At 40.4% G+C, this 26,517-nt stretch overlaps 1 protein-coding gene across 19 annotated transcripts in view; it reads right to left on the reverse strand.

Moving 5' to 3' along the window:
• The window catches only part of dtna (dystrobrevin, alpha), a 289,844-nt gene extending 281,188 nt beyond the window's left edge, over positions 1 to 8,656 (reverse strand). For 10 of the 19 annotated variants that reach the window (XM_073043043.1, XM_073043033.1, XM_073043025.1 and 7 more), the window contains exons 1-2: positions 8,402 to 8,655; positions 7,990 to 8,173 (exon numbers count right to left, since the gene is read on the reverse strand). In XM_073043043.1, the coding sequence (XP_072899144.1) occupies positions 7,990 to 8,048 (59 nt within the window). In that variant the 5' untranslated portion in view covers positions 8,049 to 8,173; positions 8,402 to 8,655. Of the gene's footprint in view, positions 1 to 7,989; positions 8,174 to 8,401 lie in introns of all 19 variants that reach the window. The other 9 variants (XM_073042980.1, XM_073042971.1, XM_073042883.1 and 6 more) reach the window with 2 other exon arrangements.
• Between the last annotated feature and the right edge of the window lie 17,861 nt (positions 8,657 to 26,517).

Genomic DNA, 26,517 nt, shown 5'->3' on the forward strand with positions numbered 1-26,517 from the left:
GAAAACTGTGATAAATTGTGATAGATTCCAGCATCTGGATTTCTCGTCTTTAAGATGAATGTGGTCATCTAGGTATAGTAAACTTACTTATTCAAATATGATGTACTTACAATATCCTGTCCTTTCAAATGCAGTGGATTCTGGTTAATTGGGTCCAGTACATTTTGGCCCAATTAAACAGCTGCCCCAAATAGCCAAAGTTTCATGGAAATAATTAAAAAGGTAAAAACGACAAACTAATTTTAACTGAGTAACACATTTAAATGAAATACAGAACCATTGGAACACTACAAATACTACTACATTACTACGAAACTGTGTGCTAGATCATAATTGTTATCAACAGCGTCCAGCATACGCTGTCATGTTCTTTTGTTTGACTGCCAAATGAACAAAATCAATGCAGACACCTAATGCAGATAAAGGACCATCTTCATCCAATGCTTTTGAGGAGTGCATCCTCCAAATCTTCATTTTTATTGTAACATTCAAGATGATTGTTGATACCTTTAATTTCTTCCAAGTTCCGAAATTGCTGAAGTAGTAAAGTCGTTTCATTTTCACTCCTGGCTGTTTCTCGCATCTCCAAGCCTGAATGCTTGAAACCTCAGTGAGCAAAACAGTTTTGAATTGTTTTACTGCTTATTTCTCACCAACTATCAGTGACAAAAATCACTGCTTGTTGAAAGAAACACATGCAACTGATGCCATTTAAAAACTGTTTGCTCTAAGCATGGTGCAGTGTCTACTGACCACACAAGTGAATCATTAGTTTGAATATTTAGTTAGAACATTAGTTAGAAACCATTTGGCAACAGTCTCCTGTACCAATTAAGCAGGATAGTGTTCCAAATAAGTGAAGGGAAACCTGGCTATAATCACAATTAGATTTTGCTCTTTGAGTCGTCCCAAATTGGCAGTGCTGATTAACCAATGGCCCAATTAACTGGAATCCACTGTAGAAGGATAATGACAATGACCGCTTACAATTTTTTCCTGATGCACGGCAATCAGTACGATTATTCACTGGTGAAGCAGCTCGAGATTTAAATAGAACTCAGTTGCTTTTCGGCTTTTCCTTGCAGGCGACAATATGCGTGGGGCCAACAAAAAGAAATGAGGTGTAAGTGCAGCAGCCATTGGTGAAATTGGGTATTGATAGAGTGGTCCAGCTTTGGTTCAATAGGTTTGAGTAAGCACAGGCGAAGGTTCTAAATAAGTGAGTAAAAAAGTTTCTAGTAATTTTTTTTCTGTTAGTACATAGTGTGCTGAGAATGGATCTGGAGTGGAATATTCCTTGTGGGAGATGTGGGAAATTTGGGAGACCTCCAGTCTCCCTTATCACTACATTTGCATGAAGTGCATGGACCTGCAGTTTCTTAGAGACCATGTTAAGAAATTGTTGCAGCTTGATGACCTTCAGCTTAAATGGGAGAATGAGGAGGTGCCAGATAGCAGCCACATGAGGTAGTCACCCCTAAGTTGCAGGAAGCAGTTCCCTGGTGACTGTCAGGAGAGGGAAAGGGAAAAGGCAGTCAGTGCAGAGTACCCCTGCAGACTTTCACCTCAATAATAAGTATACTGCTTTGGATACTGTTGGTGGTGAATGATCTACCAGGAGGAAGTCACAGCGACCAGGTCTGTGGCACTGAACCTGGTTCTATGGCTCAGAAGAGAAAGGGGAAGAGGAGGAGTGCAGTAATAATAGGGGATTCCATCATTAGAGGAGCAGAAGGCAGATTCTGCGGACATGAAAGAGACATCTGGATACTATATTGCTTACCAGGTGCCATGGTCAGCAATGCCACGCATCAGATCCATGGTATTCTAAAGGGGGAGGGTAAACAGCCAGAAGTTGAGGTGCATATCGGTACTAAGACAGAGGTAGGAAAAAGGAGGAGGTCCTGAAGAAAGAATATAGGGAGTTAGGTAGAAAACTGAAAAGCAGGACCTCCAGGGTAGTAATTTCTGGATTTTGCCTATGCCACATGCCAATGAAGGTAAGAATAGGATGATTTGTCAGATGAATGCGTGGCTTAAGTATTGGTACAAGGGAAAGTGCTTCAGATTTATGAATCATCGTGATCTCTTCTGAGGAAGGTATGACTTGAACAAAAAGGACGGTTTACACATGAACCCGAGGTGACCGATATCTTCACGGGAAGGTTTGCTAGAGTGATTGTGGAATGTATAATCTAATTTGGCAGGATGATGGGAACTGAAATAATGGGGCTGAGATTGGGAAGTTGGTATACAAGTAGACGCAGTGTGCAGTGAGAATGTGAGGAAGCACTGGCAGATGATAGGGCAAAATTGCAGTCAGTAATACGAGTTAAATTGTAAAAGGAGTCCAAAATCAAAAAAGGTGATGAATACAGGAGTGAAGGTGGTATATTTGAATATACACAATATACAGAATAAGGCAGATTATCTTGTAGCACAGCTAGAGAGAGCAGGTACAATGCTGTGGGCATCACAAAGTCGTGGCTGAAAGATCACAGCTGGGAGCTTAACATCGAAGAATACACCTTGTATTGAAAGGAAAGACAGGTAGGGAGAGGGTGTGGTGAGGTTCTGTTGGTAACAAATGAAATTAAATCCTTAGAACAAGGTGCCATAGGATCGGAAGATGTGGAAACTTTGCGAGTAGAGTTAAGAAATTGCAAGGGTAAAAAGACCTTGATGGGAGTTATATACAGGCCTCCAACAGTAGCTAGGATGTGGGCTACAAGTTACAATGAGAGACAGAAAAGGCATGTAAAAAGGGAAATGTTGTGATAATCATGGGGATTTCAATATGCAGGTACATTGGGAAAATCTGGTTAGTACTGAATGCCTACAAGATGGCTTTTTAGAGCAGCTCATGGTTGAGCCCATGAGGGGAATGGCAATTCTGGATTTGGTGTTATGTAATGACCCAGATTTGATTAGGAAGCTTAAGGTAAAGAAACTCATAAGAGGCAGTGATCCTAATTGGACAGAATTCACCTTGCAGTTTGAGAAGGAGAAGCTAAAGTTGTAATACTATCAGTATTACAGAGGCATGAGAGTGGAGCTGGCCAATGTTGATTGGAAGAGAACACTAGCAGGAATGATGGCAGCACAGCAATGGTTGGTGTATCTGGGGGAAATTCGGAAGGTGTAGAAAAGATATATCCCACAGATAAAGAAATATTCTGAAGGCAGGACGAGGCAGCTGTGACTGACAAGGGAAGTCAAAGATAACATAAAAGCAAAAGGGCATATAGTATAACAAAAATTAGTGGAAGATTGGGAAGCTTTTAATAATGAACACAAGGCAACTTAAAAGCCATAAAGAGTGAAAAGATGAAATATGAAGGTAAGCTAGCCAATAATATAAAAGAGGATGTAAAAAGATTTTTTCAGATATATGAAGAGTAAAAGAGATGAGAGTGCACATCAGACCACTGGAAAATAGCGCTGGAGAGGTGGTAGTGGTGGACAAACTTAATAAATATATTGTGTCAGGCTTCACTGTGAAAGACAATTGCAGAATGCCAGAAATGTGAGAGGGTCAGGGGACTGACGTGAGTATATTTGCTATTACTTGGGAAGCTGAAAAATCTAAAGGTAGATAGGTCACCTGAACCAGATGGACTACACCTCAGAATTCTGAAGGAGGTAACTGGAGACATTGAGGAGGTATTAGTAATAATCCTTCAAGGATCATTAGGTTCTGGGACGGTTCCTGAGGACTGGAAAATTTCAAGTATCACTCCACTCTTTCAGAAGAGAGGGATGCAAAAGAAAGGAACTAATAGGCCAGTTAACCTAACTTCAGTGGCTGGAAAGATGTTGGAGTCTATTATTAAGGATGAGGTTTCAGGGTGATTGGAGCACATAATAAAATAGGTGAAAGTCAGCATGGTTTTCTAAAAGGGAAATCATGCAGACAAATCTGATGGAACTGTTTGAGGAAATAAAAGACAAGAAAGACAAAAGTGAGTCAGTGGATTTTTTAAATTTGTATTTACAGAAGGCCTTTGACAAGGTGCCACACACGAGGCTGTTTAATAAAATAACAGCCCATGGTATTATGGGAAAGGTACTATAATGGATAGAGGTCTGGCTGACTGGCAAGAGACAAAGAATGGGAATAAAGGGGCCTTTTCTGGTTAGCTGTCAGTGACTAATCATATTCTGCAGGGGTCGGTGTTGGGACTGCTTCTTTTCATGTTGTATGTCATTGATTTGGATGAAGGAATTGATGGCTTTGTGGTCAAGTTTGAAGATGATACGAAGATAGGTGGAAGGGCAGGTAGTGTTGAGGAAGCAAGGTGTCTGCAGAAGGACTCAGATCGATTGAAGGAAAGGGCAAAGAAGTGGGTGATGGAATATAATGTAGTGGCAGAAAGAATAATGGCATGCACTATTTTGTAAATAAGGAAAAAATTCAAAAATCAGAGGTGCAGAGAGTCTTGAGAGTCCTCATGCAGGATTCCCTGAAGGTTAACTTGCAGGTTGAGTCAGTGGTAAGGAAGGCAAATGCAATGTTAATATTTATTTCGAGAGGACTAGAATACAAAATCAAAAACGTAATGCTGAGGCTTTGTCAGGCATTGGTCAGACTACACTTAGATTACTGTGAACAGTTTTGGGCTCCTTATCTAAGTAAAGATGTGTTGGCATTGGAGTGAGTCCAAAAGAGGTTCACGAGAATGATCCCCAGGTTAACACATGAGGAGGTTTGGTGGCTCTGGGCCTGTTATCACTGGAGTTTAGATGAATGAGGGAGGGACCTCACTGAAATCTATTGAATATTGAAAGGTCTGGATAGAGTAGATGTGAAGAAGACGTTCTATATTAGGGGAAATCTAGGACCAGAGGACATAGCCTCGGAATTGAGGGACATCCACTTAGAACAAATGGGGAAACGTTTCTTTAGGCAAAGGGCTGTGAACCTGTGGAATTCTTTGCCAAGTCAATTGGGTATATTTAAGGCAGAGGTTGATAGGTTATTGATTAATCAAGGTGTTAAAGGTTACGTGGAGAAGGCAGGAGAATAGGGTTGAAAGGAATAATAAATCAGCCATGATGGTATGGCAGAGCAGACTTGGTGGGTTGAATGACCTAATTCTGCTCCTAGGTCTTATAAATCTAAAGAGCACGATGGACTACAAAGTTTGCCAGCATCCATAAACAAAGTAAGAACTCCGAAAAGTAACATTTGCAAGATAAATAAAGGTCACATTTGAAAAGGTCCATTATTATGGCTATTAATGCAGAAAAGATAATCAATAAAAACATCAATTCCACAATTTCAAAGGTGTGTTATATCAAAGTTATAATATACAATAACTTATACAGTACCTTTAAATTTAGCTAAAGCTCAATTTATCAACACTGCTTTACCATTTTAGTTGAGACCCCAACCAAGCTCATATTTTTTGCCAACTATACCCTAACATTCAGCAAAATATGAAAGAATATATGTACTACCCACAAGAATATACTGTATTCTCTGTTCACCTCAGGATTCACAGTACGTTTCTTGATGCTCAATTTTACTACAAGCATACATCCAACCACTAGAACAATAAAAAGGTCCAGAAGGAGCAATAAATCTTTTTTTAAGTTCACAGAAAAGTTACTTCACTTAATAAGTGTCTTCAAATAGGCAGTTTATAAATGCAACAGATTTTAGTAAATCAGAAACAACTATTAAAGCACTATAGTATGTACTATTCAAGATCTATTACTTTTATGCCTGGTCTTATTAAGCTACCCAGATTCCAGTCCTTGGACATGCTGAAACAGGATTACAGAATTTGTGAATCAATTATTGAAATAAGAATTATTTAGAAAATAAGTTATTTAAAGAAAGATTGGCTAATTGTAGAAAAATATTTTCATACAATATATGACACCTACTGATGTAGATTTATTACAATTATCTCACTTGAACAGCAAAAATATTTGCAGTGAATATCTATGAAAGTAATCACAAGAGAGTCTGCAAATGCTGGAAATCCAGAGCAACACACACAAATGCTGGCAGGCAGAACTCAGTAGATCAGTCAGCATCTATGGAAATGAATAAACAGTCAACATTTTGAGCTGAGACTTTTCATCAGGACTGGAGATGAAGGGGGAAAAACTCTAGAATAAGGTAGGGGGAGGAAAAGGAGAACAAGCTAGAACATCAACACACACAAAATGCTGGTAGAACACAGCAGGCTAGGCAGCATCTATAGGGAGAAGCGCTGGAGACCTAACCAAATCCCCTCTACCACCACTGTCCTCCGTCTAGAGGAATCAGGCTAGAACATGATAGGTGAAGCCAAGTGGGTGGGAGTGGGGTGATGAAGTAAAAAGCTGGGAGGTGATAGGTGGAAAAGGAAAAGGCTGGAGAAGAAGGAATCTGATTGGAGAGGAGAATGGATCATTGGACAAAGGGAAGAAGGAGGGGCACTAGGCGGGGATGATAGGCAGGTGAGAAGAAGAGGTAAGGAGGGACCAGAGCGGGGAATTGAAGAGGGAAGGGTGAGGGGAAAAGAATTACCAGGAAAGTGGAGGAATTGATGTTCATGCCATCAAGTCAGAGGCTACAAGACAGAATATGATGTGTTGCTCCTCCAACCTGAATGGCCTCACCATAGCAGAAGAGGAGGCTATGGACCAACATGTTGGAATGGGAATGGGGATTTGGATTGAAATAGTTGGTCACCAAGAAATACTTCTACTTACCACCTTACCCCATTTTCCCACCGCTATCCGCGATCACTCCATCTTCCCACTGCCCCAACAGGGATAGAGTTACTCTTGTCCTCACCCACCTCATGAGGCCTCCGCATCCAACAAATTATTCTCCACAATTCCGCCATCTTAAACAGTACCCTACCACCAAACACATCTTTACCTCCCCCCAATTCCAATGATTTTTTTGATCATCATTTATACAACAAATTGTTTTCTGAACTTCCAGATTATTACAGAAAATTAAATACCACAGAAACCATGGTGGAATTTGAACTTGATATTTGGATTGTTGGTCCATTTGTAGGACAAATAGATGCACTGTAGTAAAATTACTCTATAGTAGCCCATCTGTCCATTGATCCAGCAGGTGAATGTTACTCCTGCCATGTCAGATGTGAAGCTCAAATTTAAGTCATCAAAGCTACAATTAAAACAGCTAGTTGCAGTAACCATGAAACAGCCAGATTAATATTAAACCCCTTTTGTATTACTGACGACCTTCAGGAAAGAAAATCTGAAAACCTGGTCTGGCTCCAGACTTACTAATGTCATTGACTTTTAACCACTCCCTCAGTTCAGGGGCATTTAGGGATGGACAATGATTGCCAGCATTGTCAGGGACAACCAAGACCCTTGAATAAAACAAAGACCTAAACATACCTCTGAGACCTTTGGACCATAGTTCTGCAGCAATCTCTGGTGGGAACCCAGGGTCTCCAACTGGCTGTTCCCTTCACTGATTCCAAATTTAAATTACAATCCAATATATCCAGATACTCAGGAATTAAAACTTTTAGGAAGAATCAGATACCAAACTAGATGAGAACCCCAGATAATCTAAAAGCGATTTTCAAAAGAAAAAAATAAAGTTTAAAGTGTATTGGTGTCTCTTGAGCCAAAACAGTAAAATTAAAGTTTAACTTATTTTAGCAACGGCTACTGAAATACCCAAGCAGAGAAATCGTGGATTTTATGAAAACACTTAATGCGTTATTTCAAATACAGACACCATCAACATATACTTCAGAAAACTTTCTATTTTTTTCGGGAAAGCCCGGAAGACTGCAATTTGTCTTCATGTTTTCACAATACAAACACATAATCATGCATGTTGCACGGGCGACATTTCCAAGTATACCCAATTGTATCTGAGTTTAACGTGAATTGTAACACCGTTTAACTAGGCAAATCTAGCAACTGAGTTAATCACAACACATCTGGAATAAAATCTTAACATTGGGGAGCTGATCTCAGCAGTTTACAGCATACCTTGACATCTTCTCTGGTTTCCTTGTGTAGTGCAGTGTACAGAGTTGGCCTAGGCGCATTCTCCACTAACATTACATCATTGACCGCGTTTGATTAAAATCTGCACCGCAACAGGCTGAAGAGAAACCCGGATTGACATTAAATTCCCGCTGCAGTGGACTGCAAAGCCAGCCTGGGGCTTGTGCTGCAATAAAACAGCAGAATGCTTGGTTCAAATAAAAAAAAAATGAAGTGCTTGAGTCAGGTTGCACTACAATCGTCTAAAAATGGACAGCCAGCCGCATTTAATGTAACTAGTGAGGTAATGCATTTATCAAATAATTTTATACGAACAATTACCTGAGATATATAGTTTTTAAAGGTCATATACCGCTTTTAAATACATTCTTTTTAAAAAGCCTTACACACTTACCAAATTTAAAATCGGCAAAGCTCTGCAGGGATGGGGGGCTCTCACACATTCTTCCCTTCAATTTTTCGTTTCCAAAGATTTTTTTGCTGAAGTGTTTGTTGTTTTCCTCTTCACGTCGGTGGGAGAGAGGGGAAGGGAAGAACCAGAAAAGCCGAGAGCCTGCGCCGTGTAGTTGAGCGCTGGCTGATCAGCGCTCCCCGCGCCCGCGAGCCGCCGACTCGACTCCAGCCGCCGGCACGCGCTGCCCGGGCTGCCCGCGCTGCCCGCGCGCCGCTACACCGGCGTGTGTGCGAGGCTGCCCCCAGCCCGGGGCACCGCCGGTCCCGAGCAGGCTGCCCGAGGGTGAATGGATCCGGGGAGAGGGAGGCTGCCCATTCCCAGCACTATCTCTTCCGCCGGTCTTCACCGTGATCTTCCATAATGGCACTTACAGTAGTTTTCTTCATGTTCCAAGAAACCGTTGTCTTCAAGTCACCACACAGTGGGCTTATTATAAAGTATTTCAGCGTTGGGAAATGTGTTTAAAGTTTTTTTTCCCCCCCCGATAAAATGCCGGAAGTCTACCAAAATGCAGAATTTTTTAACGAGAATAAGTTACATCTTGGACTGTGAGAGAACGGAAAATAGAGCAGCGCTTTAGTCACCGGCAACAATGTTAACGCTGACCTTCTGCAGTCAGCCGCGGTAATTACAGAGAGATTGTTGTTGCTAAGTTCTAAATGTAAGCAACTGAAAAGACGAAAGTGAGAATGGAAGACGGGACAATAAAGGAAGAATGCGTGTGAGAGTAATGGGGAAGAGTTGACGCATCTGTCCAAAATCACGGTTCAATGGAAGCTCGTAAGACAATCCAGCAATCACCCGCATGTATTTTGAATTGGTTTTATTGACATCAGTACAACGGGGAGTGTGGGGCAGCTGCCAAGAATCAACTCCTGGGATAATGGTAGCAATCTGATTTAATTGGCAGCTCCTATGCCCAATTCCCAGCCTCAGCGACCCGAGGGAGGTCTTATCAGACTCGATGGTTTCCTGTCCAGTGGCAAAACGGTCTTCTGAATTATGACCAGCAATCTGATGAGAGCTGTCTTCTTAAACATAGTGCTAACTAGTTCGAAAGGTTAGTTGATCACTAAGGTGAATTAAACTCATTTGCATGAATCACCTGGGATCTTTTGTTATTTTCAACGTCTCAAGGAATGTTGTTAAAATAATTCGGGATAACTTTGTTGGTTCACCCGCGCCATTGATAGCAATGGATGTTCTGTTTACAATGATAGCGATGTTAAACTGACGAGAAAATATTTTGTAAGCACACAGTATGTAACATTTTCATACCTAGTGGGCAATTTTATTCTGTCTTAGTGTTGTCAGCATTGTTGACGTTCACTGGTTACTGCGCCATGAAATTGACAACAAGGTATACAGTAGCTAAAACAAAATTTCCAAATTTCTGTCAGCGATTCAACGTGTCTCCGCCTCTTCCTCGCGATGATCGCAGGAAATCAATGAAATAGACGTGATTTTAGCCACCTGGGAAATAGTTTTTTTTTATTGGAACAAAGACCCAATGATTATTAAGTTTATGTTTGAATGAGACATACTGTATCTATCCCCCAAAATACTCAAATTTATATTCCTGCGCGTGTCACTATTCCCACTGTAAACTATCATGTGATGGATGTGAGTTTTAATATTACATCAAATCATTATTGGTTAAACAACTATCTAGCATTAAGAAACCAGTTTCATGTTCCAAGCGCACGAATATTTCTAAATACAAGAAATTAAATCATTTATAGTGTTTCGGCTTCTACTTTAACCGTATGTGGATTTTCCATGTTTTAGCGCTCTGTATGATATCTCAAATGTTCATTTAAAACTGTTTTATTTTGTTTCCTGGGATGGGCTCTGCCATAATTCTTTAACGTGATTGTCATTTTGGTTAATTTGATGACACCAAAGCTGGTCAACAACAAAATATTCACCGAAATTGAGCTGAGCAGGCTGAAAGAGAAGTTGGTACCACAAAGGTTTACTACATCATTGAGGGGTCATTGAGTTAAGTGAAGAGTGCCTTTATTGCTGACCATTATTTCCAGTTATTTATGGTCCCAACTATGACAAGGTCTTGCCTGTTGAAGGTACTCTTATCAGGAGTACGTACTGTATACCATTTCCAGAATCAATTATGGTCTTCATAGTAGTGTTAACTTCAGTAATCTGAGCTTCAATTGCCTGAGAAAGCTAAAGTTCAGATGGTATGTACATATTCATTCTTCTACATTGGGTATTTATTGAATCTGTCTGGTCTTATCTGGTCAACTTTCTCAGGCTTGTGGAATGTACAAGATGTAGAGTGGAGGTTGGGAAGAGAGAGTATAGAGAGGAAGAGCCAAAGGAATGTTGGGGGGGGGGTTCTCCCTCCACCACCAACACCAGCAGGGTGCAAGAGAAGGACTGTGGGGCTGGAGACAGAGGGCCAGAGGAAGTTAGATGGCAGGGAGAAGCTGAAGTGGTGAATGGAGGGTGGTCACAGAAAGATGGAGAGTGGAAGCAGTGAACAAGGGCATCTGTACTGAAGTCCATGCACAGATCTGTGTGTGCTTGTGCCCACATACATGACAAGAGAGAGGTCCCAGTTATTTTAGAACCCCGTGCCACTGGGCCAAGATGCATTCTATCATGTCTGGGTAGTACTGATCAAACTCTTCAGTATGAAGAACCAGGACCCTCTTATCAGGACTGTTATGCACTGGGACACTGGTACAAAGAGTAGCAATTAAACGGTCCCTTTCGGAATGGCAGGCTGTGACCAGTGGGGTACCGCACGGTTCCGTGCTGGGACCGCAGCTGTTTACAATATACATTAATGATTTAGATGAAGGGATTAAAAGTAACATTAGCAAATTTGCCGATGACACAAAGCTGGGTGGCAGTGTGAAATGTTAGGAGGATGTTATGAGAATGCAGGGTGACTTGGACAGGCTAGATGAGTGGGCAAATGTATGGCAGATGCAGTTTAATGTGGATAAATGTGAGGTTATCCACTTTGGTGGCAAGAATAGGAAGGCAGATTACTATCTAAATGGAGTCGTTAGGAAAAGGGGAAGTACAACGAGATCTAGGTGTTCTTGTACATCAGTCAATGAAAGCAAGCATGTAGGTACAGCAGGCAGTGAAGAAAGCCAATGGCATGCTGGCCTTTATAACAAGAGGAATTGAGTATAGGAGTAAAGAGGTCCTTTTGCAGCTGTACAGGGCCCTGGTGAGGCCTCACCTGGAGATTTGTGTGCAGTTTTGGTCTCCAAATTTGAGGAAGGACATTCTTGCTATTGAGGGAGTGCAGCATAGGTTCACAAGGTTAATTCACAGAATGGTGGGACTGTCATATGTTGAAAGATTGGAGCAACTGGGCTTGTATACACTGGAATTTAGAAGGATGAGAGGGGATCTGATTGAAACATATAAGATTATTAAGGGATTGGACATGCTGGAGGCAGGAAGCATGTTCCCGCTGATGGGTGAGTCCAGAACTAGAGGCCATAGTTTAAGAATAAGGGGTAGGCCATTTGGAACAGAGATGCAGAAAAACTTTTTCACCCAGAGAGTGGTGGATATGTGGAATGCTCTGCCCCAGAAGGCAGTGGAGGCCAAGTCTCTGGATGCTTTCAAGAGAGAGTTAGATAGAGCTCTTATAGATAGTGGGGTCAAGGGATATGGGGAGACGGCAGGAACGGGGTACTGATTGTGTATGATCAGTCATGATCACAGTGAATGGCTTTGCTGGCTAGAAGGGCCGAATGGCCTACCCCTGCACCTATTGTCTATTGACAGCAACAAATCTGAACATCAGTCACACTACAATTTTAGGTTGGGAACTTAGGTACTTTGATATGGCTTTCACGGCCCTAATACAAAGTGATGAGTGGAGATAGGCAGATCAAAGGAGGTGGTGGGTCCACTTTCTACGAGAAGGAAAAATTGGAATATAAAAGCCATCTTCGTTTGAGGAGCTGTATCACTGAGTTAGCTGTGAAACTCTCATTACCCTCTGGCTTGCTGTAAAGCAGAATTAGCTTTCAAAGGTTTTCCAGATTCACATTCACATTCAGATTCTTTCATTTATTGCAAGTAGATCAAAACATACAGTGAAATGTGTCCTTTGTGTCAACAACTAATACAACCTGAGGATGTGCTGGGGGCAGCCCGCAAGGGTTCATCACACATTCCAGTGTCTACATTACATTTGCCTTGGCTCCAATCCTGAATGTGGCTAGAATCAGAATCAGATTTATTATCACTAACTTAAATAGCGTGAAATTTGTTACTTTTCAATGGCAGCACAGGGCATAGACATAAAATTATTATAGATTGCAAAATAAATAAATGGTGAAAAAATAACAAGGTGGTGTTCATGGGCATTAAAAAAATGAAAATGGAAGGGAAGAAGCTGTTTGTGAAACATTGAGTATGGGTTTTCCGGCTCCTGTACCTCCTCTCTGATGGTTGTGCTGAGAAGAGAGTATGGATGATAAGTGTTTTTAATGGACGCTGACTTAAGGGACTATCTCCTGAAGATGCCTTCAATGGTGGGGATGTTTATGCCCATGCGACAACACTCTGCAGACTCTTGTGATGCATTGGAACCTCCATACCAGGCAGTGATACAACCAATCAGAATGATCTTCACCATACATCTAGAGAAATTTGCAAGTGTTCTAGATGACATACCAAATCTCCTCAACTCCTAATGAAGTAGAGTGGCTGGGGTGCCTTCTTCATGATTGCATCAGTGTTTTGGGTCAGGAGAGATTCTTCTGGATGTTGACACTCAGGAAATCCTCTGCTGCCATCATGAATAAAATCCCACTTCGCATCCATAATGGAGGCACACTGGTTCCTGTCAAAAAATATTTTCCCAACCAAGCCATTCCAGAGGGCTGCACCTTCCAGAGCACTAAAATTACTCTGAGGAATCAAGACGCCAACCTGAAATGTTAACTCTGTTTCTCTTTCCACAGAGGCTGTCTAATGTGGTGCATATTTCCAGCAGTTTCCCTTTCAATTGCAGCCAGCCAGCATTTGCAGGTGTTTTGATTTTTATTTGCTGACATGCTACCTGACATGAAGATCCATTCCAGCATATTCTGTTTTTATTTGCCATAACTAACATCCTGGTTCATCAGAAAGATGAGCACAAGACCTCTTGACAACATTCCAGTCCAGGTACTGCCACTTAAACTGTAAGAGTCCTGATGAAGGGGCTTGCCCCAAGACTTCAACTATACTCTTTTCCATAGATGCTACCTGCCCTGTTGAGTTCCTCCAGCATCAGCTATGGAAAGGAATAAAGAGTTGACATTTCAGGCTGAATCCCTTCATCAGGACAATAGAAACAATATCAATAGGAGATCAGCGCTAAGATCTCAGGATCCCACAAAGAGAGCTGTTCTCAAACATGCTTCGCAGATAACCAGGTAAGTCTCAGCCAAGCAGAAACACAGAGTGTGCACAAGAACTAGATGTAACTAATCGAAAGAAGCGAGGCCTTCTTGGATTGGAAAATCCACTATGTCTCAAATAAAAAGAAACAGCTCCATTGATTCCTGAAATCTAAGGTCCAAAAGAAAATCAGTAATATAAAGAAGAGATGGTGATGAGGTACAGCAATTTGCAGCTAACCTTCAAGTGCCTGGGTTTTTCAGTGCTGTTAAGGTCATCAATATTGCAATATCAAAGGGGTCTACCTCATTTAGGCCCAAGAGTGGAGGCAAACGTTTGAAGCACAGAAAAGCGGACGGCACCTACTGGAGAAATAAATCAAAGAACTACTCATACTTGCTGTGAATATTGTTGCTTCTATACCACAGCAAGACAATTTGATCATCTTTACCACCACCACTACCAATAAGTAGAAATGCCAAAAACTAGTTGACAAATAAACAGAAAAAATAGCAAATGCTATAGATAGGCTTTTGAAGTGTTTTACAAAACACTATATTCCAAAGTTCCAGGGGGAAGCATAACCCAAATTGACACCTTCTTGAATTCTCTAGAGTTACCCACTTTAAGTGAAGGACAAAATAGAACGATGACTGCTGACATAACTGAAGTTGAATTAAAAGCTGCAATTAGTAGGCTTAAATTAAGCAAGTCACCAGGATCAGATGGGTATACGGCAGAGTGGTACAAAGAATTTAAAAATGAGTTAATTCCTGTTTTACTCCCCACACTGAACTGGCCTCTAAAAAAGGCACAAATGCCACCCAGTTGGAAGGAAGCGATAATCTCAGCTATACCGAAAGAAGGCTAGGATAAAATGGAATGTGGGTCATTTAGACCAATATCTGTTCTTAATGTAGATTATAGATAATTTACCTCCATTATGGCCAAACGATTAGAGGAGTTTCTACCCATACTGATACGTAATGATCAGACAGGTTTTATACGACAACGCCAGACACAAGACAATATACAAAGGACACTTCACATTATGGATCATATACAAAAAAAAATTGAAGCGATAGTGATAAGCGTGGATGCTGAAAAAGCATTTGATTTGGTTAATTGGAATTTTCTTTACAGAGTTTTACATAGATTTGGTTTCCAAGACACAATTATTAAAACTATACAGACACTATATGACAATCCTACTGCTAGGATTAAAATCAATGGATATTTATCAAATAGTTTTACCCTAGAAGGGCACGAGACGGTTTTGCATGGTCACCACTACTCTTTGCGTTATATCTGGAACCATTAGCTCAATACATCAGACAAAATGAAGATATCAGGGGAATTACTATTAAAGGGACAGAGCATAAATTGACTTGTTATGCGGATGATATTTTGATCTATCTAGGGCAACCAACATACTCTTTACCTAAATTGATGCAATCCTTTGAACAATATGGTCAATTATCAGGATACAAGATCAACATAGATAAAACCCAATTACTTTCATATTACTATAGCCCACCAAGAGAAATTGAAAGTCGATACCCCTGGGCATGGCACACAGAGTCTTTCAAATATTTGGGCCCCATTATGCCAAAAGATTTGGCAAAATTATCAGAATGTAATTATCAGCCTTTATATAAAAAAATTAAGGAAGATGTGGCAAGATGGAACCTGATTCCTCTTTTTAGTCTCAGTTCAAGGATTGAGTCTATTAAAATGAATATACCATCCAGACTGTTACATCTCTCAGACCCTACCAATAGAGATTAATCAAAATCAATTCAATGAATGGAACAAAATGCTATCATGGTATATTTGGCAGGGTAAAAGGCCTAGAGTTCATCTCAAAACTTTGCAATTAGCAAAGGAAAAGGGGGGATGGGGCCTATCTTCTCTTAGAGATTATTATTTTGCAGCACAGTTGAGAGCTGTGATATGTTGGTGCAACCCATCATATGATGCTCAATGGAAAAACATTGAGGAGCAGGTACTTCCCATCCCCATACATGCAATTTTGGCTGATAACAACCTGCAAAGGTACATAAATACTATTGATAACCCATGGGTGAAATTGACTCTTAAAATATGGAAAACTACTATAAAAGAATATAATATAGAGGGAGATATTGCAATTCTTAAATGGTGTGCATACGACTCAGATTTTACACCAAATAAATTGGATGCTAGATTTAAGGACTGGACAGCTAAAGGAATAACAGTTCTTTGCAACATAATGAAAAAAGGAACACTGTTCAGTTTTGAAATGCTTAAAGAGAAACACTTATTAGAAAAACAAGATTTCTATTGGTATTTACAGATACGGCAATATGTTAATAAGACGCTTAAAAATGTAACCAAGGCAAGTACATGCTTGATAGAGCTCTTTAGAAAAACATATAATTCAGATAATGGTAGTAGAATCATTTCAAGCCTGTAGAAGGGGTTGTCAAATCTTAAAACACAGTCGACTTCATACATTAAAACAAAATGGGAGAAGGAAGGAGGGATAATTATATCTGACGAAGAATGGACAACAATATGGAGGTATCAATGGAAGTGTACCAGTTCACAGAAATGGAGGGAGTTTGGATGGAAAAACTTGATAAGATATTTTATTACACCTTCTCAGAAATCCCATTATGATAGTAACCTCCCTGTTTGCTGGAGAAATTGTGGAAATCAAAATGCAAATCATTATCATTTTTTGGGACTGCCTTGTTATCAAAAACTATTGGAGGGGGATACACAATGCCCTACAAGACATCTTTAAATATGAAATACCCTTAGAGAGTAAGACCATATATTTTGGATATATACCTCAAGAATGGTTGTAAAGAGATAAATATTTAATGAATATACTGTTGGTGGCTGGTAAAAAGACTCTTACTAGGAAATGGTTATCACAGGAGAGCCCAACTTTAAATACATGGATGGAAATTACAATGGACATTTACAAAATGGAGAAGATAACAGCATCTGTTAATCATAAGCTGGAACAATTTGATTCATAATGGGAAAAATGGTTTAACTACATAATGCCTCATACGCCTGATTTTATTCTCACAAATCAATGAATCCATTGTAAAGAAAAAATCACTCCCTACTTGTGCATAGTTCTGTACAATGTCTGAAATACATCTTATGGAAATGTTTGATGATGAACTTCAATAAAAAAAAATTACAAAAAAGAAAACTAATTACATTTGAAAAGAGTCACCAGCATTTAATATGTTGTTCATTGCCTGGTTGACCCAACAAATCTACTGTGGTGTTGATTATTGCCAGTCAAAAGTGATGCTGTTTGAGGAGAGAAAATAGTCTGGAGGGGCAGTGAACATTATTTGGAAATAAATGTGCATAAATGCTGCATTTTGGGACAGTGGAGGTGAAATTGTCTTTTGTTGAATGCACAAAATAGACAAAAACAAATTTTAACATGTTTTATGTTGTGACCTTAGAAATGAGGTTAATTGTATTTAATATTTTAATGGATTAGTTTATTCTTCCTGATTGTGATATTTACTGCAGGATGCAACCAGTGAACTGGGAATACCAAACCCTGCCTGACAATGTGAACGAAGACAGTCTAGAAAAATCAAAAAATATCAGGAGGAAAAGAAGATGATATATTAACAAATACTAGGCATCCTTTTCCAATCCAATCTGTCTCTGACTTGTACATCAGTTGTCAAATCCTTGAACCACATAAGTCTTAATTTCTCATCTGAAGACCTCTAACTGCCAATAGTTCATGCCAATTTATATTACTGTTCTATATTCTAATAACAAGGGTGGGTCATGGGGTAGATGGCAGGAGTGCAGTGGTGAGGAAATTCATGTGCAGGGTAGCATGATGAGGAACTGGAATAATATGAAAGATTTAGTATAATTGATAAGCTAATAATAAATATCACCTCTTGGAAAAATGAGAAAAATTCTTTGTCAACCTGATCATATCCTAAGCCAAGCAGAGAATTACTTTCTACCACCGGCTCTAAGATGAAGATTTTTTCCCCTAATAAAAGCAATTGGCCTGAATAGGACAATAGCTCCTATTCAAAGGAAAGACTTTGGTTGCTCTAAATGGACTGGCTTCTTCAAATGCAAACACGAGGAAATCCGCAGATGCTGGAAATTCAAGCAACACGCACAAAATGTTGGTGGAATGCAGCAGGTCAGGCAGCATCTATAGGGAGAAGCACTGTTGACGTTTTGGACCAAGAGCCTTTGTCAGGACTAACTGAAAGGAAAGATAGTAAGAGATTTGAAAGTAGGGGGGGGGGGGGAAGGAAAATGCGAAATGATCGGAGAAGACCAGAGGGGGTGGGGTGAAGCTGAGAGTCGGAAAGGTAATTGGCAAAAGGGATACAGAGGTAGAGAAGGGAAAGTATCATGGGACGGGAGGCCTAGGGAGAAAGAAAGGGGGAGGGGAGCACCAGAAGGAGATGGAGAACAGGCAGAGTGATGGGCAGAAAGAGAGAAAAAAAAGGGAGGGGGAGAAAAGCTAAATATATCAGGGATGGAGTAAGAAGGGGAGGAGGGGCATTAACTGAAGTTAGAGAAGTCAATGTTCATGCCATCAGGTTGGAGGCTACCCAGCCGGTATATGAGGTGTTGTTCCTCCAACCTGAGTGTGTCTTCATCTTGACAGTAGAGGAGGCCATGGATAGACATATCAGAATGGGAATGGGACGTGGAATTAAAATGTGTGGCCACTGGGAGATCCTGCTTTCTCTGGTGGACAGAGCCTAGGTGTTCAGCGAAACAGTCTCCCAGTCTGTGCAGCCCCAGACTGTCCTTCCAGTTGAGGCGACACTTTACCTGTGAATCGGCTGGTGTGGTATACTGCGTCTGGTGCTCCAGGTGTGGCCTTTTATATATTGGTGAGACCAAACGCAGACTGGGAGACTGTTGAAAACCATGGAGCGGCTGATAATACAGAATCTGAGGCCACAAACCAGGCACGCCCAGGATCCTCTTCAGTTTGCGTATAAGGAGAAGGTGGGAGTGGAGGATGCTATCACGTATTTGCTGCACAAATCACTCTCTCACCTAGATGGGGTCAGTTGTGCTGTGAGGATTACATTCCTTGACTTCTCTAGTGCCTTTAACACCATCCAGCCCAAGATCTTAAGGCACAAACTAATGGAGATGGGAGTAGACTCTCACATGGTGGATTGGATAGTGGACTACTTGACAGATAGACCTCAGTATGTGCGGTTGGGAGACTGTAGGTCTGACACGGTGGTCAGCAGCACAGGAGCGCCGCAGGGAACCGTACTCTCTCCGGTCCTGTTCACCCTGTACACATCAGACTTCCAATATAACTTGGAGTCCTGCCATGTGCAGAAGTTCGCTGATGACACGGCCATAGTGGGGTGTGTCAGGAATGGACAGGAGGAGGAGTATAGGAAACTGATACAGGACTTTGTGATATGGTGCAACTCAAACTACCTGCGTCTCAATATCACCAAGACCAAGGAGATGGTGGTGGAATTTAGGAGATCTAGGCCTCATATGGAGCCAGTGATCATTAATGGAGAATGTGTGGAGCAGGTTAAGACCTACAAGTATCTGGGAGTACAGTTAGACGAGAAGCTAGACTGGACTGCCAACACAGATGCCTTGTGCAGGAAGGCACAGAGTCGACTGTACTTCCTTAGAAGGTTGGCGTCATTCAATGTCTGTAGTGAGATGCTGAAGATGTTCTATAGGTCAGTTGTGGAGAGCGCCCTCTTCTTTGTGGTGGCGTGTTGGGGAGGAAGCATTAAGAAGAGGGACGCCTCACGTCTTAATAAGCTGGTAAGGAAGGCGGGCTCTGTCGTGGGCAAAGTACTGGAGAGTTTAACATCGGTAGCTGAGCGAAGGGCGCTGAGTAGGCTATGGTCAATTATGGATAACTCTGAACATCCTCTACATAGCACCATCCAGAGACAGAGAAGCAGTTTCAGCGACAGGTTACTATCGATGCAATGCTCCTCAGACAGGATGAAGAGGTCAATACTCCCCAATGCCATTAGGCTTTACAATTCAACCGCCAGGACTTAAGAACTTTTTAAAAGCTATTATTAATGCTTTTTGAGATAGTGATTTAGATGCATATCATATTTTTTACTGAGTTAAGTATTGTATGTAATTAGTTTTGCTACAACAAGTGTATGGGACATTGGAAAAAAGTTGAATTTCCCCATGGGGATGAATAAAGTATCTATCTATCTATCTATCTATCTATCTATCTATCTATCTATCTATCTAATGCCCCTCCTCCCCCTCTTCCCCCATCCCTGATATATTTAGCTTTTCTCCCCTCCCTCTTTTTCTTTTTCTTTTCTCTCTGCCCATCACTCTGCCTGTTCTCCATCTCCCTCTGGTGCTCCCCTCCCCCTTTCTTTCTCCCTAGGCCTCCTGTCCCATGATACTTTCCCTTCTCTACCTCTGTATCCCTTTTGCCAATCACCTTTCCGGCTCTCAGCTTCACCCCACCCCCTCTGCTCTTCTCCGATCATTTCGCATTTTCCTCTCCCCCTCCTACTTTCAAATCTCTTACTATCTTTCCTTTCAGTTAGTCCTGACGAAGGGTCTCGGCCCGAAACGTCGACAGCACTTCTCCCTATCGATGTTGCCTGGCCTGCTGTGTTCCACCAGCATTTTGTGTGTGTTTCTTCAAATGCAACTTCAATTTGATGACAGAGTACGATTTCATCAACTAGGTAGAAATTAGACAGGGAGTAAATATCCTGTGTCATTCAGGTAGTTTGTCCAAATTTGTGACACAAAAGTAGTACTTTAAATATACAACCAGTCATACAACATGTGGAAAGAGAAACTAATTAATGTTTCAGTTCAGGAACTCTTTATCACTACTGAGGGAACTTATTTCAGATTCTGAAGTTTAAGTTGTTATCCAAATTTGTGTTTGTTTAGTCAAGATAAAACTGGGTGGGTTGATTGAGTGTGCCCGTAGGCGCCATGTATGCTATATTGTGCATTTATTATGTTTATTATGGTAACTTGTCACATGAGTGGGGGCGTGGTAGAAGTGAAAGGAATAATTTACACATTCATGCTTGTTTCATGGCAGATTGTAGCTTGGGGCTGGCGGAGGTCATATTTTTGCTGACCACTGAGATACCACTCAATAATGTTTAACTGTGTGTTTGCTAATTGCTAATGAAGAATCATAAATGTATTCAATTCTTTGGAGCAATCATTGGAGCTGTGGTTACGTTACACAAGTATAGCAACTCTGTCTGAGGTCGCAGACTGGTGACAATTGTTTTGTTTTGATTTTGGATCCATTTTTTGCTGCTACAGTGTCCATTCGGCCAATGAGGCAAGAACAAGAAAAATGGAATATCTGGCATAATCTCCAAATAACATGGAGTTTATCTCAGTAACTGCACATCTTAGAAAGTGGGAGTTGGAAGAGGGTGATAGGGAGGACTGGAAAGTACTTGAGCAGCTTAGAGAAGGATGAGGAAAGTTGATAGGCAGATGATCAAGGAGGGAACCAGAAGTCAGCCAGGTTCAAGGGAGCAGATGATAAGAGGATGGAGTTGGGAGGCCCTTGCTCAGTCTGGGATGGAAGATCCAGAAGCAGCTATAGGATGAGAAACCTCATACTGTACTTATTTCCAAGATAGTTATGGATGTTAAAGAGAAACAAGTCTATTTGTTGATGATCAATCCCTAAGCCAAGTTTTTCCATCCTCACTGCTAACATGGCCATTACTAGAGATCACATTTCAAATATTTAGAAACATACTGCAGCAAAGTCCATCTCATTGCCTAGTACTAATACTGATGACTTCAAATGTTGATTTAGGGACCACTTTATCAAGTGCCTTCGTTCTGTCTGACGTGTCACTTGGGAGCTCCCAGTGGTCAGGCAGACATTTTAATTCCACTAGCCTCTGCTATACTTGCGTGTCTGTCCATTGCTTCCTTAACTGCCTAGCTGAGGGGCTAATTACAAATTAGAGTTACAGCAACTCATTTTCTGCCCAGACAGTGTCCAACCTGACAACGTGAGCATTGAATTCTCAAACTTCCAGTAACAGCTTCTCTCTGTCAGTTCATTCCCCCCCCCCACACACGTTTTGTTTTCTTTTCTATCTTCTTCTGATCCAACTGGCCCCCATTGCCCTATTTTTTTCCTCCCCTCACCTTTTCCATCTTCCCATCACATGCACTCTCCTTTCACTGGTTCTTCTCTCTATCTAGTGAACATTAGATCAGTATTGTGGCTGATTAGCCTATTGCTGCTTCTGTATCTTGTGTGCTTGAGTTGGCCTTGTTTGTATTTATAGAATTAATTGCGCAGTAACACTATTAAGGATTTTAAATCTGTCATCCAGTTGCAGTCAAATATATATTAACCACAAGCTCCTGGGAAAGGTGGAACAGATTAATGTTATCAACTAAACAAGAGAAGCTATAGAAAACTTTGTCAAAACAAACTGCATTTAAAATTCTTTAAAAGAGCTTGATTACACATGAAGTAAGTTATAATTCTAAAGTATTTGTAAACTGGTTTATTCTTGTCATATGTACTGAAGTATAGCGAAAAATCATTGTCCATACCATCCACAAAGATAATTTCAAACACAATAGTGCATTGAAATGGTACAAGGGTAATGCCTTGGTTCACATCTTTACTGTTATGCTGCAGGTATTTCATTTAGCAACTCTGTAAGAGATGTTTGTTTTCAGCCTATTTGGGTTATTGTTAAAGATAAGGGATGATGTGGAACGTATGCCATCCAATTAGTGGGAGGTTTTTCTTGGTGAGGGACAATAAGGTTGGGCTTGGGGCTTTTGTTCGAGAGGAGATGAAGAGAGAAGACACTGGGGAGAACCGGTCGTAATATACAATCCGGTGGGACACCCATTTGTTCGAGATGGATTGCCAGTGACGTTCGGAAGGTGGTGTGTGCTTTCACGTTGACCGAGGACCCAGCATGTGAGTGACAGAGAAGTTCAAGGTGAGCTCCAACTTGTGCACATTTAATTGTTTAATTAAAATGGGCCCTTTTCTTTTAGTTATTCTTTGCTAACCCTTCAGTTAAGATTCATAGATATAATTCCTTTAATTGTATGCAGTGTACTGTCTGTTATTTTGTGGCATTAATTTGTAATAGGGTAGCAAATGACACAGCATCCACACAAACCGAGTTTTGGATGGGCTCGTGTCTCAATCTCACACATTTGCCAGGGCCGGAGGTCGTCTTCCCTGGACTTGTGCAGCCGGAGATACCAGAGTGTTTCAAACAGTATTACAGTGAGAGAAAAAGTGCAGTGCAGACAGACAACAATGTGCAAGGCCATAAACCAGACTGTGAGTCAAGGTCAAGAACAAGTGCTTTGATAGGAAAGGCATAGAGAACTTTGGGCCAAGTGCAGGCAAATGGGATTAGTGCAGATGGGCATAATGGCTGGCAGATATGAAAGGCCTATTTCTGTGCTACATTGTTCGATGATTCTACATTTTCTTTATTTACAGTTATCTTCTTTTCCCAATTACTATTCCAATTGGAACTGTTTTGAAACTAAACTAAGGGTTATAAGACCATAAGACATAGGAGCAGAATTAGGCCATCAGGCCCATAGAATCTGCTCTACCATTTAATCATGGCTGATCCTTTTCTCCTATCTCCTCCTTCAACCCCAGTTCCTCGTCTTCTCCCCATAATTTTTGATGCCATGTCCAATCAAGAACCTACCAATCTCTGCCTTAAGTACATGCAACAATCTGGCCTCCACAGCTGCATGTGGCAACAAATTCCACAAATTCACTACCCTTTGGCTAAAACAATATTTCTGCCTTTCTGTTTTGAAAGGGCGCTCCTCTATCCTGAGGCTGTGTCCTCATGTCCTCTCCCACCATGGGAAATATCCTTGCCACATCTACTCTGTCCAGGCCTTTCAATATTCAAAAAATTTCAATGAGATCCCCCCCTTGTCCTTCTGAATTCCAGCGAGTATAGACCCAGAGCCATCAAATGTTCCTCATATGATAATGCTTTCATTCCTGGAATCATCCTTGTGAACCTCCTCTGGACCCTCTCCAATGCCAGCATATCCTTTCTAAGATGAGAGGCCCAAAACTGTTCACAATACTGAAGGTGAGGCCTCACCAGTGCCTTATAATCTCGCTCATAATCTAGCATCACAATCTCGTTCTTGTATTCTAGGGCATTTGCATTCCTCACTATTAACTCAACCTGCAAGTTAACCTTCAAGGTGTTCTGCACAAGGACTCCCAAGTCCCTCTGCATCTCAGATTCCTGGATTTTCTCCCCGTTTAGTAAATAGTCCGCACATTTACTTCTACAACCAAAGTGCATGACCATGCATTTTCCAACATTGTATTTCATTTGCCACTTTCTTGCCCATTCTCCTAATCAATCTAAGTCCTCCTGCATCCTACCTGTTTCCTCAACACTACCTGCCCCTCCACCGATCTTCGTATCACCTGCAAATTTGGCAACAAAGCCATCTGTTCCATCATCTAAATCATTTATATATAGGAGTAAAAAGAGGTGGTCCCAACACTGACCCCTGCGGAGCGCCACTAGTTACTGGCAGCCAACTAGAACAGAATCCTTTTATTCCCACTCGCTGCCTCCTACCTTATCAGCCAATGCTCTAACCATGTTAGTAACTTTCCTGCAATACCATGGGCTCTTAACTTGGTAAGCAGGCTCGTGTGGCATCCTGTCAAAGGCCTTCCGAAAGTCCAAATATTCAACATCCACTGCGTACCCTCAAGAGTGTAATCTCCTCAAAGAATTCGAACAGACTCATCAGGGATCATATGTTCACAATGATTTATTTTCAGAAGCAGAATCAGGATCAAGTATATTATCACTAACTTATATGACATGAAATTTGTGTTTTTGCGGCAGTAGTACAATGCAATAACATAAAATAATTATAATTACAAAAATAAATGAACAATGCAAAATCAAAAGGAATAATGAAGAAGGCTTCATGTGTTCATGGACTCTTCAGAAATCTGATGAGGGAGCAGAAGAAGCTAATAATAAATCATTGAGTGTGGGTCTTCAACTCTTGTACTTCCTCCCCGATAGTTGTAATATTAAGACTAGCATCAAGATTTCTTAATTTGGAATCAAAGTATATGTCTTTGAACTGGGTTTAATCATGGAAATAAATATAATTGTTCTTTTTGTAAAAATATTGAAGGTTACAAAACTGATTTCATAGTTCACAATAAACTTCTGTCAGCCAAAGCCACAAAAGCTGCTGCTGCCTTCTACTTGGCATCATGTATCTAGGCAGTGCTTCTCTCAGTAAAATGCTGCTATCTTTACCAACTATCTGCTCTGTTAGGCTCTGGTAACTTTCTTTATGCCCTGTCTCCTGATTCATTGTATTGTTCTTGAACTTCATCAATATTCTCAAATTGATCTAAAGAAAAGCACCATTTCTTGTTGCTCATTTTAGCTGTTTATCCATTCCAAGAGTCACTGAGATTTAGAAAAGTACCATAATTTATTGATTTGTTAATCTATTATAGTTAAATAGATGATACTTCTTATCATTTAATTTAAAAATAATAAACTTGGTAATAAAACTATTGTTCACAAGCCTGTGCCATGTAAGCGTTCCATATTATACATGTTCGTAAATGATTTCTGTTGAATGTTCAAGTTTTTTCAGGTATTTTAAGAAATTGATTATTTGGAATAATGAGAATCTGCCTACTCTCCAGACCAATGATGATAATGCAACTGGCATCCCTGAATTCAATTATTGATTATTTACCTGATTATTATTTGTTTATCTTAACTATAGACAAACAGAAATTTAACCACATTTGTAATTCTGTCCTCAGATAATTGTGTATTGAGACAGCCTGATGTTTTCAAAGTTGCTATGTACATTGATGATCTTCCTTTTTCCTTGAAGCTATAATTAATGAATTTATGTGAAATCAGAATGTTTTAATTTATCCATCAAGTAAACAAAAATTTACTTTTTATTTATATTACTTTGTATTACACAGTGTAAGGAAGACAGCTCTCATCGACACGGTTGATTTGGACTGAAAGGCCTGTTTCTGTGTTTATAACTCTATGTCTCTATAACATGATGTTTGTATTAAATTGGCTTTGAAGTTGGTGAAGTGTTGAGTCTCACTGACTCTCTAGGAAAAAATTGATCCTTAAATTATGCTTCTCATATTTGTGTAATTAAAATATAAGGTTCAATTGTTAATTATGACCACATGATGGCAGTGTTTTCAGCTCATGTTAAATAAAATGACTGAAATTTTTGAAAAGGTCTTCTAGTTCAAAGGTTGAGCTTTTCTTATTACTTCTTCAATTATTTTTTGTTAAAGTAGTTTTTATAAGTCAGTGAACACATGCTAACTGTGGACCATGTATAGTTAAATCAGTCTGTTAGAACCTGCAAACAGTGCAGGATTCAATTTTATTAATCAATTCTTGGGCCAAAATTTGCTGAAAGTAAATAAATAAAAATTAATGGTGTGGTAACGGCACCCTTGGTAAACTTATGTGCAACCCTTGTATGGCATGGGGGTAAACAGTGATATCCAAAAGTTGCTATTTGAGTTTCATCTTCCTGTCAATGGCTTTATGAAAACTAGTTGCCTGATGACTGAA

Source organism: Hemitrygon akajei, chromosome 1 (assembly GCF_048418815.1).
Source record: "Hemitrygon akajei chromosome 1, sHemAka1.3, whole genome shotgun sequence".
Taxonomy (NCBI): Eukaryota; Metazoa; Chordata; class Chondrichthyes; order Myliobatiformes; family Dasyatidae; genus Hemitrygon; species Hemitrygon akajei.